This window comes from Acomys russatus, chromosome 13 (assembly GCF_903995435.1).
Source record: "Acomys russatus chromosome 13, mAcoRus1.1, whole genome shotgun sequence".
NCBI classification, from domain to species: Eukaryota; Metazoa; Chordata; class Mammalia; order Rodentia; family Muridae; genus Acomys; species Acomys russatus.
In genome coordinates, this window is record NC_067149.1 from 15,020,679 (window position 1) to 15,033,879 (window position 13,201).

At 39.7% G+C, this 13,201-nt stretch overlaps 1 protein-coding gene across 7 annotated transcripts in view; it reads right to left on the bottom strand.

Annotated features, from left to right (window-relative positions):
- Positions 1-417: 417 nt before the first annotated feature.
- Positions 418-13,201, bottom strand: part of Tia1 (TIA1 cytotoxic granule associated RNA binding protein) — a 29,263-nt gene continuing 16,479 nt past the window's right edge. For 2 of the 7 annotated variants that reach the window (XM_051154852.1, XM_051154851.1), the window contains 8 exons: positions 13,097-13,184; positions 8,647-8,722; positions 7,636-7,744; positions 7,169-7,264; positions 6,970-7,054; positions 5,481-5,604; positions 4,415-4,560; positions 418-937 (listed from right to left, as the gene is read on the bottom strand). In XM_051154852.1, the coding sequence (XP_051010809.1) occupies positions 811-937; positions 4,415-4,560; positions 5,481-5,604; positions 6,970-7,054; positions 7,169-7,264; positions 7,636-7,744; positions 8,647-8,722; positions 13,097-13,184 (851 nt within the window). In that variant the 3' untranslated portion in view covers positions 418-810. Of the gene's footprint in view, positions 938-4,414; positions 4,561-5,480; positions 5,605-6,969; positions 7,055-7,168; positions 7,265-7,503; positions 7,745-8,610; positions 8,723-9,411; positions 9,478-13,096; positions 13,185-13,201 lie in introns of those variants that run through there. The other 5 variants (XR_007831599.1, XR_007831602.1, XR_007831600.1 and 2 more) reach the window with 5 other exon arrangements.

Sequence of the window (13,201 nt, forward strand, 5' to 3'; positions counted from 1 at the left end):
CACATTGCAGATTCTCTTTAGTAACAAGTTTCTTGTCTTTCTAGTTCCTAGTACATGGCAAAGTTTATCACAGAAGATAAAAATTCTTTTAAACAAATTCAACAGGGAATTCTTGAGGCACCTTCTCATATAAAAACAAGATGAATGCAATTATCAGTCCATCTGAGAAAAGTTTTCAATCTAAGTGAACATCATTTTTTTTCATTTAAGAATATTTTACAGAATTTTCATAAGGCAGGACAAATTTATGAAAAATGTAAATACAAAATGATATAAACTAATAATTTACATTTAAAAATTCCAAAGGGATAACAGTGGAGATGGTACAGCTCACACAATGCCTACTTTTAAAACCTAACACAGATTGTGCATAAGCTGAAAGTCATAAAGAACTTCTAGACTTTGCACAAGTTTGGCTTTTCTTTTTACATCTATATTACATGTTTTAAAAATCAGGAATGCAAACTAAAACTGCACGCTACTTTAGTGGAAAAAAGTTCAACATTGTGCAATTTTTCTGCCTCTTATTTTTTTTAAAGTGGCAGCAACCCCTGCATTTGTCTTTGAAACAAGGATCTGAGAAACCTTATCAAAAAGGATAATAAAGGCAAAAATTGGCAGACATCCACTATCTTATTTCTTTTTAAAACTGTGGATGAAAAGTAATTTCATGATTAAAAAATGAATCTTTTAAATAAATACATTGTATCTGGCATTTGTACTGACTGATCTGATAAATCTTTACGTAAACAACAGCTTTCCTACCCTCCCTGTGGCTTCAAGCCACGGCTTCCATTCTGTGGTCTCTTTTCACTGGGTTTCATACCCGGCCACTCGATATCCAGCAGGCTGATTAGGCAGCATATTGCCATTCTGCCCTTGAGGTGGCGGCACACTGTAATTAGGTCCCATCCATGGTGGAGAAGACTGGGTCTGACTGTTAGAAAAAGCAAAAGAAGCAGAGGGGAGGGGAATCCATTGTTAAAACAGTGTCAGGCCAAGAGTGAGTAACACATGCACAAACACATACTTTTTCTATTTCATTTGTTAAGACAGGGTTTCTCTGTGTAGCCTTGGCTGTCCTGGAACTCACTTTGTAGACCAGGCTGTCATTGAACTCAGAGATACACCTGCCTTTGCCTACTGGGATTAAAGGCGTGTACCACCATGGCCAGCCTGGATATTTTTCTAGAAAAGTTTTCTAGAAATCACAGCCAAGAAAATACTTATTATCTATAAACATTCATTCCTTTGAACTTAGAAGCTCACTCCACTTAGGCTAGATGCACATTGAAGAAGCCACTCCCTTTGTTTGCAGTACTCAGGCAGCAGAGGCGGGTAGGTCTTTGTGAGTTTAAGGCCGCCTGGTCTACATACAGAGTTCCAGAACAGCCAGGGCTACACAGAGAAATCCTGTCTCAAAATAACAAAACAAAACACAAAAACTCAAGGAAAACTAGAAAGTAGTTTTTAAAAAGTATTTCTTAGCCAGGTGTGGTGGCGCATACCTTTAATCCCAGCACTCGGGAAGCAGAGGCAGGTGGATCACTGTGAATTCTAGGCTAGCCTGGTCTCCAAAGGGAGTCCCACGGCTACACAGAGAAGCACTGTCTCAACAAAACAAAAACAACAACAAAAAAAGTGTTTCTTTTTTTTTTTTGCTTTTTCAAGATAGTGTAGCCTTGACTCGCTTTGTATAAAAAAAGCATTTCTTAAGGGTTTACTTACTCTTTATTAAGATTTACTTTTATGGGGGCTGGAGAGATGGCTTAGTGGTTAGGAGCACTATCTGCTATTCCAAAGGACCTGGGTTCAATTCCCAGCACCTACATCACAGCTCACAACTGTCTGTACCTCCAGTTCCAAGGCATCTGACACCTACATACCAATAAAACTAAGTAAAAAAAAAAAATGTACTTTTATGTACTTGAGTTTTTGCCTGCATGTTTGTAGGTGCAAAGGGGTACTGGATCTCCTGGAACTAGAGCTACAGATGGCTGAGAGCTTGAGAATTGAAGTCTGGTCCTGTGCAGAAACAGCATGTGATCTTAACTGTTAGCCATCATCCCAGCTCCAGCTCCTTTACACAATATTTTAAATCTGAAACATACACATATCTTTCTTCTTTTCTTTTTTTTAAAAAGGGTCTAGGTAGCCTGAGCTGGCCTGAAATGTAGACCAGGCTTGCCTCCAAATTATATAGCTACACCAGTCTCTGCTTCCCAAGTGGGATTAAAGGTATGTGCCACCTTGATTGCCCTACAGTATATCTTGATATAATATACTTATAATCCTAGTTTATTTTTTAGAAATGTAAATAAAATGGTACCATTTAGGGTATATAAGGCCTATGACATAACAATGTATAAATAAACTTTTTTATAAAGGAAAAAAGAAGCCCAATGAATGTATCAAAGCACTTGTACTGCTCCTTCATTTCATCGACTCACAGGGAAGACCAGGGCCTGAGCAAAGTTCAGGGACATGTAAGCACGGACAGAGCTGCACTGGCAAACACCAGAAAAACAGGAGGAAGAGGATGGGCTAATGCCAGAGTTCTGTGTCATCACAGACAAATGTCATCTGTGAGTCATTGGTTATCTTGGGAATGAGGAACCAAACTTGCTGTTCAAATGCCCTTGATAAATTGGGCAGCTACAAGTAACACTGGCAAATATTGGGAGGCTATCCAATAGCCTATATGGTGCAAGTGAAGGACCACAAAGTTTGGGGAAAGTTAAGTGTAGTGGATGTAAACATGCTTTTGTTTTGATCCCAAGTGTGGGATGGGGAACAGACTTGTGAGAGAGCAGGTGATGGTTATCCACTTAGAAGTCCAACCACTTCATGGAGGAGCGTGGCTTTTGCCAGCTGAAAGACATCCTAATACAGACTCTGAGAAGAGATAAATATATGAACCCAAAACAAGAGGCTGAGGCTTTCTGTGTCTTGGTATTGTTTGGCTGTTCACCGCTCCACTTGGAGAGGCTCCTAGAGAAGGCTCCAGGTTCCAGTTGCTGTTCCAGGTTCCAGCAGCCACTTTGGTGGAATTGCTGGTCTGCTGAAATCCTGCCGATTACGCCAGGGGAATCGCTCCCAGGAACCGAATACAACAAGGTCTACTTCTCCTGTTCCCCTAAATCTCCTTTCTCTCCTATCTAGGGTAGGCAGGTTGGAAGGAAGGTATAAGCATTTGAAGAACCCCAAATAAAGTAGGTTTGGGAAAGGTGAAGCCTGCAGGAAAGCACCTGGGGCAGCCTTTCATCTTAGAGGGCACACTCTTTGGCAGAGGAGCAGATGTACCAAGAGAAAGGGAAGTTTTTAGACAGCTAGTACCTATGTGGCAAGAGTTGCTCTCCATGGGTAAAGAATGTATACCCAGGGACTGCAAAAGTTGACTCAAGGGTTAAGGGCACTTGTTGCTCTTGTAGAGGACCCAGGTTCAATTCCCAATAACCATGTGGTGGCTCACAACTATCTCTTACTCCATACCGTCTCCTGACCACTGTAGGCACCAGGTGATAAACATACAGGCAAGAGACTCACAAATATAAAACACATATGTATATCTGGGATGTAATGAATAAATAAATAAACTAATTTTAAAAACGTGTATTCAAGATAAGGAACTACAGTCATATGAAAGGCTTAGACACTATCAAGTATTTTTCACTAGAAAGTTGACTAAGTTGGGTGTGGTGTTGAACTCCTATAACTGGGAAGCAAAAACAGTAGAATTAAAGTTCAAGGCCAGCATTGGCTTCATCTGTCTCAGAAAACAAAACATAGGAACTGGACAGATGGCTCACTGGGTCAAGGTATTTGCCACTAAGATGGACAACCTGAGTTCGATCCCCAGGACGCATATGGTAGAATAAAGAACTCCCCCCCCAAGTTTTCCCCATGAGTACACAGTGGTACATGTGCCACACAAATAAATAAAATGTAATATTTTCAGGCAAAAGTTTACCTTAGAGCCGGGCGTGGTGGCGCACGCCTTTAATCCCAGCACTCGGGAGGCAGAGGCAGGCGGATCGCTGTGAGTTCGAGGCCAGCCTGGTCTACAAAGTGAGTCCAGGATGGCCAAGGCTACACAGAGAAACCCTGTCTCGAAAAACCAAAAAAAAAAAAAAGTTTACCTTAGTGTGTGTGTGTGTGTTCATCATGCTTAAGTTAAGACTGGGACCACAGGATTTACTCAGTACTTAAAAGTTTCTTTCTGAAGTTTTTCCAAGGTTAAGAAAGGCAAAGAGAACTGGGCTTGGTGGCACACGCCTGTAATCCCAGCACTCAAGAGGAGAGGCAGGCGGATCTCTTTGGGTCCTAGGACAGCCAGGGCTCTGTTACACAGAGAAACCTTGTTTTTTCGGGAAAAAAGAAATAGGGAAAGAAAAGAAGGAGTAAATGTGCTTACTTGAATCCCTGCTGGCTCCACGGCTGGCCATACAGTCCATAGGCAGGTACCTGCCAACCATTAGGCACATACTGGCCAATCTGTTGCGCATTTCCGTACCACTGGCCCCACTGGCCATAAGCTGGTGGATATCCAATTTGATTTTGCTATCAATTAAAATTACAGATAAGTTAGTATTACTTGAAGTTCTTTGTATATACAGTCTTAATACACCACACAGCCAAAGAACAGGGCCATTACCACAACTGGAATAATAGGACAGGCCTGGGAGAATGAGGCTCAGTGGTAGAATAAGTGCTTACTAAATCTATGTGAGGTCTGGATTTCAATCCCCAGCATCTCTCTCTCTCTCTCTCTCTCTCTCTCTCTCTCTCTCTCTCTCTCTCTCTCTCTCACACACACACACACACACACACACTCACAGAAAGACCACTGAAAAAGTACCACCATACTGCTGTAACTATATGGTGCTTTAAATAGCAGTCTTTGTAAGGCTCAGGCAAAAGGCTAACGATAAAGACTGAACTTGGTACTCCTAACTGTAGAGGACTGTTTCCTCTAGAGTAGGAACGTTAGACATCTGTATGTGTGGCTTAGGGTTTTCCTCACTGGCTCCTCTATGCGCCATTTATAACACCCTCATAGAAATCACTGAGTTTGGATGACTAGAGTGGCCTACAGAAAAAAAAAAAAAGCAGCAATACAAAAGCGTACATATATTTCTATATTTATTTTTTGTTCAGTAGGATCAAGCATGCTTTGAGTTCTCCAAATCAATGTGAATATATCGATCAAGTATTAAGAAAAGATTTAATACCCTCTTAGGTTTGGTGGAGCATTTTAAAATCCACTGTGTGAGCATGAGTCAACTGAGGCGGTTACACTCATCATGTCACCACTGCAATCCGTGACACACCACTCCGGAACTATAATACATGTAGGAAGAGCCCTTATATACTATGACGTGAGCTAGGAACTCATTAACAAGCTTCATCAACACGCTTCATTTTAAAGCAACCTCATTACTAGCCCAGCAATTCCATCCCAAGGTCAAGGACCCTCTCACCTGTTGCACAGGATTTATCATATCAAGAGTCTCTTTGCCCCAATAGCACTTCACCACATGCCCTTCAATGGTAGTACCGTTAACAGAAACAATTGCATGTGCTGCACTTTCATGGGCATTGAACCTATTGAAAACAATATTAAGAATCACCAATATAAATTATTTTAAGTATTTATGAACACAAACTATTTTTAAAATGAAAAATAAATAAGCCGGGTGTGGTGGCACACGCCTTTAATCCCAGCACTCGGGAGGCAGAGGCAGGCGGATTGCTGTGAGTTCGAGGCCAGCCTGGTCTACAAAGTGAGTCCAGGATGGCCAAGGCTACACAGAGAAACCCTGTCTCGAAAAAAACAAAAAAGAAAAATAGAAATAGAAATAAAAAAAAATAAATAAATTTGAACATTTGGGGAGGGGTAAGAAAAGCAAAGCAAGTATGAAAAAAAAAAAAAAAAAACCAACAAAAAACAGGATTCTAAGCACATCTTTAATCCCAGCACTCGGGAAACAGAGGCAGGTGAACCCTGTCTGGGGGGGGGGGGGGGGTGGGGGCGGGGGATTCTGAAATAATCCCCACTTACCAACAAAAAAAAAGTGGCATATTTTCTTTGCTATGTTTTTCAAAGATCTTACAGCTGTGGAGATTTTTCTTTTTCATCCTTTTTAAAAATTTTTTAAAAAGACAGGGTCTCAAGCTGGGCATGGTGGTCCCAGCACTCAGTGAGGCAGAGACAGGCAGATCTCTGTGAGTTCAAGGCCAGCTTGGTCTACCAAGCAAGTCCAGGATAGTCAAGACAGAGAAACCCTGTCTTTGAAAACAAAACAAAAGACGGGGCCTCATGCAGTCCAGGCTGACCTTGAACTTCTGATCATCAATGACTCAAATGCTAAGATTATAGATCTGCGCCCCCAAACCTAGTATAGGAAATACATTAATGGAGGGCATGCTTTGTTGGTATTGGTCTGGAAAGAGGGAGTTACAAAATGTATCAGTATGTAGCCCTATCCCAGCACTTGCAAGATAGAGGCAGGTGGTGCTATGTGAGTTCGAGGCCATCCAGGGCAGCACAGTGTGATCTTGTCAATAAAGAGTGAATAATAAAAATGAGCACACAGCTATATATACACTAAAGACATTTCTGTCTCTGGCTTCAGTGTATCCAAGTAAATACATTTGAGCTGGGTCTCAAATGATCAAGCCAAAACAAATTCTTAAGAAAACCACTATACAGAGCTGAAGAGATGGCTCAGAGGTTAAGAGCACTGTCTGTTCTTCTAAAGGTCCTGAGTTCAATTCCCAGCAACCACATGGTAGCTCACAACCATCTAGAATGAGATCTGGTGCCCTCTTCTGCTGTGTAGTTACACATGCTGGCAGAATACTGTACAAACAAATAAACAAATAAATATTTAAAAGAAAGAAAACCACTATACTAAATGTTCAAAATTATTTCTGAAGAAAAAAAGCATTGAAAGAAACTACTCATACCGAACAAATGAATATCCTTTATCTGGGAAGACTCGAATTTCCATTATTTGTCCAAATGGAGAAAAAGTCTGACGCATTAGCTGTTCTGTTAAAAAACAAAAACAAAGAACATAAAGATTTCACACTATTAAAAACCTATAAATATGAAACTTTTCAGATTAAGCTAGATTCAAGGTACCACACAAGTAAACTCCCATACCTGTCAGTCCTGATGTCACCCCTCCACAGTATACAGTGCAGTTGCTAGGGCTAGACTGACTTACAACCTCATCATATGACAGCTGTTTGGTGTTTGCTGGGGAGAGAGAACATTTTCTATCTTCAAATCATTACCCGTATTTAGAAGGTTTAACCCATTACTACACTGCTACAATGGCAGTTTTCCTCAATCAAAATTCCTATAAAACACATTACATTTTAGTTTAGGATTAAGCCTCCCACAAAATACATAAACATTACTCCATATGCTCTACTTAACAGGAGACTTGACATTAGAGATAATTATTGAAAATCACAAAAATGAAAACTAAGTACATTTTCAACAGTAGTCTTGATCTGCTTCTCATCTATTTCTGCATTAAGTCTCCGGGAACAGCTCTAACATTTAAAATCTAGTGTATTTTCTCTCCACAATTCCACATTGCTTCTCTTCTCCAATGCACCTACACTCATATGTACTCTTTGGAGCTGGAGGCTTTCGGGTTGCCCAGTTAGTTCTGATTTGTCTTCCACCAAGCCACTGGCCACCCATCTGCTGAATGGCATTTTCTGCATCCTGTTCCGCATATTAGAGACAACAAAGAAGCTGCAATTAGTTGACATTACAAACAACTCATAGCAATAAGGAAAACGTGATGCTTTTTGCAGATTTTAAAAAATGAAAATGCCTTAGGAAACACAAATCTAACAGCTTTCCAAAATTGTAACATTGCTTTTAAGTTCCATTTCCTGGAGAATAGGTCTGGGGAATGCTAAAAAAGGGTAAGGATACATAGGGGCAGCAGTATACAGCTCTCTCAGTTTTGGTGATAGCAGCAACTACAAATTGTCCAAAGTATCTTGACAAAATGTTTTGGGCTATTTTGGTTGTAAGCATTTTTACTTTGCTTAGTTTGAAACAATATCAGTATTTTGCATGTGTTGGTGCTAAGTGACTAAATAATGAAACAGAATAGAAGAGACTGTTTTCATTTTTCCTTTTTTATTTTTTTGTTTTTTTTGAGACAGGTTTCTCTGTGTAGCCTTAGCTGTCCGAACTTGCTTTGTAGACCAGGCTGGCCTCAAAATCACAGGGATCTACCTGCCTCTGCCTCTCGAGTGCTGGGATCACAGGCATGCGCCACCGCGCCCAGCTTTTTTACAAGACTGTTTTCTAGTGAAGATGTTTATTATCAGTAAACTAAATTCACAGTAAATAAAAAGACTGAAACAAGGCAGTGGTGGCACACGCCTTTAATCCAAGCACTTGGGAGGCAGAGGCAGACAGATCTCTAAGTTTGAGGCCAGCCTGGTCTACAGAGCAAGCTCCAGGACAGCTAGAGCTGTTACATCAAGAAACCCTGTCTTGAAAAACAACAACAAACCCCAAAAAACAACAAACAAAAAACCAAAACAAAACAAGCTGAGCATGGTCCTCCTTCTCTACAGCACTTTATATGCACTTCTGATTGTTCTCACCCATTTGTTGAAAAAGGAGACAAAGCCATATCCCTTAGACTTTCCTGTAGCCATGTCCTTTACCACTCGGGCATCTCTGAAACAGAATCCACCAGAAACTGAGTTTTATAAACTGTCCTCTGGGCATTAAAATGAGAGCCAAATACAATTCATTTTTATATTTCACCTTCACTAACAGTAAACCATTAATATAAATTCACCTTTTATTCTATAAAACTTATTTATTGGCTAATGAGGGTTAATTTTATAGACATGCAAATCAATAATGTCTTAAATATAAGTCTATAATATAAAGAAAGTTTCTCACTTCAAAATGTCTTATGAACATCTAAATATTAAGCATGGTGAAAGCAGATGTTCCCATGAATTGCTTAGTAATTAAAAGGTACTTAGGTACAATACATAGGCTTTCTTTAACCATGCAACTTATAATTTGCTATTTGGTGGCTATGCTACCTAATCATTCAAAAAATTAAAATACAAAACTGAGAACTAAAGGATTAAAAAGCTGTATATTCCCTAAGCTAATTACTTCATTTCTCAGATGAATATATAACCCCATTCTGGGCTAGGGTAAATTTTGAGAATTTGACATTTTCAGAAGTGCTAAATCATTGAAGAATACACAAACACATTTTACTTTTACACTATATAAGAAAAGGTTTTATACTGAATTTCATAACAGCATTCATATTAAGATTGATTGGAAACTACAAGATATGAAACAAAGTTTTAAAAAGTCAAAAAGTAAAAAAGCACGCCAACATTTATCCACTGTGAACCGTAGCTTGTAGTTAGCCAGGGCAATTCTGTCCATTCTTCAGAGACACTCTGCAAAATAACCAGAGCCCTATTATTTGAGATTGAGTAAAAACCCAGCCACGATAGCTAAAACTCCATACCTCAAAAAACTGGACTCAAATTGTGCTTCACAGGCAATCTATTTTTAATTAGCCAGGCATGTCACAATGCTTGTTCTCTCGAGACACATGAACAAAACAGGCATGTTTACAACAAGAACCCACGTCAGAAAGCCATGCAATGTGATTGTAAGTACACACAAGCATATTTTAGATCAGTTTAGAAGTGATTTATTAAGTACAATCAAAACGGCAGATTCTGATGACTAGGGAAAGCTACTGTAAGTCACTTCACAGTAACTATTATCTACATGGCACACATGCATTTAATTTGGCAGTTGATTTATTTCAATATCAAAATTTGCTATATGGCCCTCCTCAAGAAACAGGAGGGGTTTAAGCTATATAAATTAGGAAAAATACTATTTTCACATTAACTATTCAATAGACCACCATTTACCCCACACCTTCTATAAATCAAACATGGTGTAAACCACCTAGAGACATCTACTATAAAAACCCATAAACATAGATATGAGACTATTTCTTTTAAGTCAAGAAACAACATAAACAAAAATAAAAATGTTATGTTTGGTTTTTTGTTTTTGTTTTTGTTTTTTTTTTTCGAGACAGGGTTTCTCTGTGTAGCCTTGGCTGTCCTGGACTCACTTTGTAGACCAGGCTGGCCTCGAACTCACAGCGATCCGCCTGCCTCTGCCTCCCGAGTGCTGGGATTAAAGGCGTGCGCCTGGCTATGTTATGTTTGTTTTGCCAAATAGTTCTTTAAAACTTAGGAAAGCTAACTTCCTGTATAAGCTAACATTCAAACACACATTACCTCAACAAAAGAGCCTGTTCAATAAAAAAAATTAATATGCTAACAATTATGGGCCCATAAGAAAATCCAAATACTGGAACTGGGGAGATCGCTCTGTAGACAACATGCTATCATACAATGAAAGGACCCAGTTCAGATCTCCAGCATCCACATAAATGCCAGGACAGTATGGCAGCTCACTTGTAATTTCAGTGCTTGGGAAGCAGAGACAGGGGACACTCGAGGTAAGGGGGTTGGACTAGTAGAACTGGTGAGCTTTAGGTTCTAGTGGAAAACTGTGCTTCAAAGTATTAGGTGCAAAGTGATGGACGAAGACACTTGATGTTAACCTTTTATCTACATACACAAATACACCCACACACAAATGAAAACACATACACATATACAAACAAAAAAAATCTATACTAAAATATGATGTTGTCATATTTAACAAAAAATAGGCTAGTTTTTAATGACAAAGTGATGAAACTGTTAAATCTCAGGGTTATTTAACTTCACCATTTTTAAACCTGTTGGGATTAAAGGCGTAATCCACCACACCCTATGAACTTTTTGAAGATCTTTTGTTCTAATAATTCTGGTGGAGACTCTTTCTAAAAGTATTTGCTAAGAAATCGTATTCGTTTGTTCATTCATTCATCCATCCTTCCTTCCTTTCTGTTTGTTTTATTTTGTATTTTTGAGACTGGGTTTCTTCTGTGTGGCCTTGGCTGTCCTGGAACTTGCTCTGCACATCACGGTGGCCTCGAACTCAAGAGATCCACCTGCCTCTGCCTCCTGAGTGCTGGGATTAAACGAGTATGCCACCCTCTCTGGCTTTTTCTTTCCTTCCTTCTTTCCTTCTTATTCTTCTTTTTTTTTTTTCCGAGACAGGGTTTCTCTGTACAGCCTTGGCTGTCCTGGACTCACTTTGTAGACCAGGCTGGCCTCCATCTCAAGAGATCCGCCTGCCTCTGCCTCCTGAGTGCTGGGATTAAAGGTGTGTACCACCACCTCTGGCTTTATTTTTTTTTTTTAATTGTGTGTGTGTAGGTCAGAGGACAGTTTTCAGGAGTCAGTTTTCTCCTTCCACCATTTGGAGTTCTGGGACTGACTCAGGTCATCAGGCTTGGCAGCTCCTTTACCTGCTGAGCCATTTGATCAGCCTTCAATAATTATTAACAATCTTTATCTTCTTCTCAAACTAAAATTCTCATCAGAAAAGGTAATTCAATCAAAATTAAAAATCCACCAAAATAGTTACTTCATTTGTTCACAGTATTAGAAAAGGCTATTTTCTTTCTAATGCCTCAGAAGTATCAGCCCTGAAATATACTCGGCCTTTCCTTGCTTCTAAAATGACTCACACAAAAAGCAGCAGCCTGGATCCGAACAGAGCTCTTAAGCCTTCCGGGACTGTGACTACTCTGAGGACAGGACGAAACTTACCAAGATTCTCTACACCAAACTGAAAATGCACGCGATTCTGCAGAGGGGCTTTCAGAGCTACAGGGAACAAGGCCTGCCTACTCTAGACACTTGAAAGCGAACCAACCACTTCTGAAATCCTAACACAGCACATAAAAAACAATCAAGAAATTAAAACTTCACTATTTTCTTAACTAGTTCTCACAAAGAAAAGTGTCATGTAACAGAATTGTCCACTTATAAGCTCCCATCCTGCTGGGCATGGTGGCACACACCTGTAATTCCAGAAATAGGGAGGCAGAGGCAGGCGATTGCTGTGAGTTTGAAGCCAGCCTGGTCTACAAAGCAAGAAGACAGCCAAGGCTACACAGAAAAACCCTATCTCAAACAAAACAAAACGTAAGTTCCAATCCTGTCCTTCCTACCTCAAGATGACTCTCTCACCAACGAACTGCAACTCTCAACTGAAAACTCACCACAATGCTACTATGGGCATCTACTCTCCAATCTCCTCACCTTTTTTTTTTTTTTTTCAGTTTTGGTATTTGGAGACAGGGTTTCTGCGGAGCCCTGGCTGTCTTAGACTCACTTTGTAGATCCACCTGTCTCTGCCTCCCTGAGTGCTAGGCTTACAGGCATGCTACACCGGCAGGGCCCAATCTTCTCACCTTTACCTGCTGTTTTGTTAAAACTAGTCATAGCTTGAAATCCTTTTTTACTTTTGTTCTAGTGATACAATAAGAAAGGAATCAGAAACCCTACAACACTTTTCTTAAACTCAACAATGACTCTTGCATAAGTATTGAAATTGCTTGTTATTCTTATTATGATATGGCATGCTCTTCAGACTTTCAAAGTTCTACTGTGAGTGCTACCCTGAATAAATACTGACAAAGGGCCTAAAAGGTATGGCTACTATCACAAAACAGTACAAAGCACTATTTTTAAGTTTTAAAGGGAGAGCGAGGTTAAATGCTAAGGAAGTAATAGCTACCAACTGTTTTTTTCAATCAAAACTGTTAAGGTTTGTTTTGTTAAATTAACATAAAATACATGGAATCATACAAGCGCCTGAGTAAGTGCTTGAGTCAGGGCACAACACCTTCAGGAGTTTGAATGTACAGACAGCAATCTGGAAAGCACTGCTAACTGAGCAAGGGTCTAAGATGACCCAACATCAGGTAATATTAGTAGGACTACAACTTGCCGTCAGACTCCTGGATGATCTCTAAACAGTGGAATATGCTATAGTTAAAGTGTTAAAATTAAGGTTCACAGCTACAACAAAGTTACAATTATCACATAAAATTACTTCTAATTGTTTTATTTATCTTTTGTTACTTACGAAATTCTTCCAAATGGTGCAAAAGCTGCTTTGATGTCTTCAGTTGTGATTTCTGGACTGAGGTCACCAACAAACACATGGAAATGATCTTACAAAGGAAGGAGG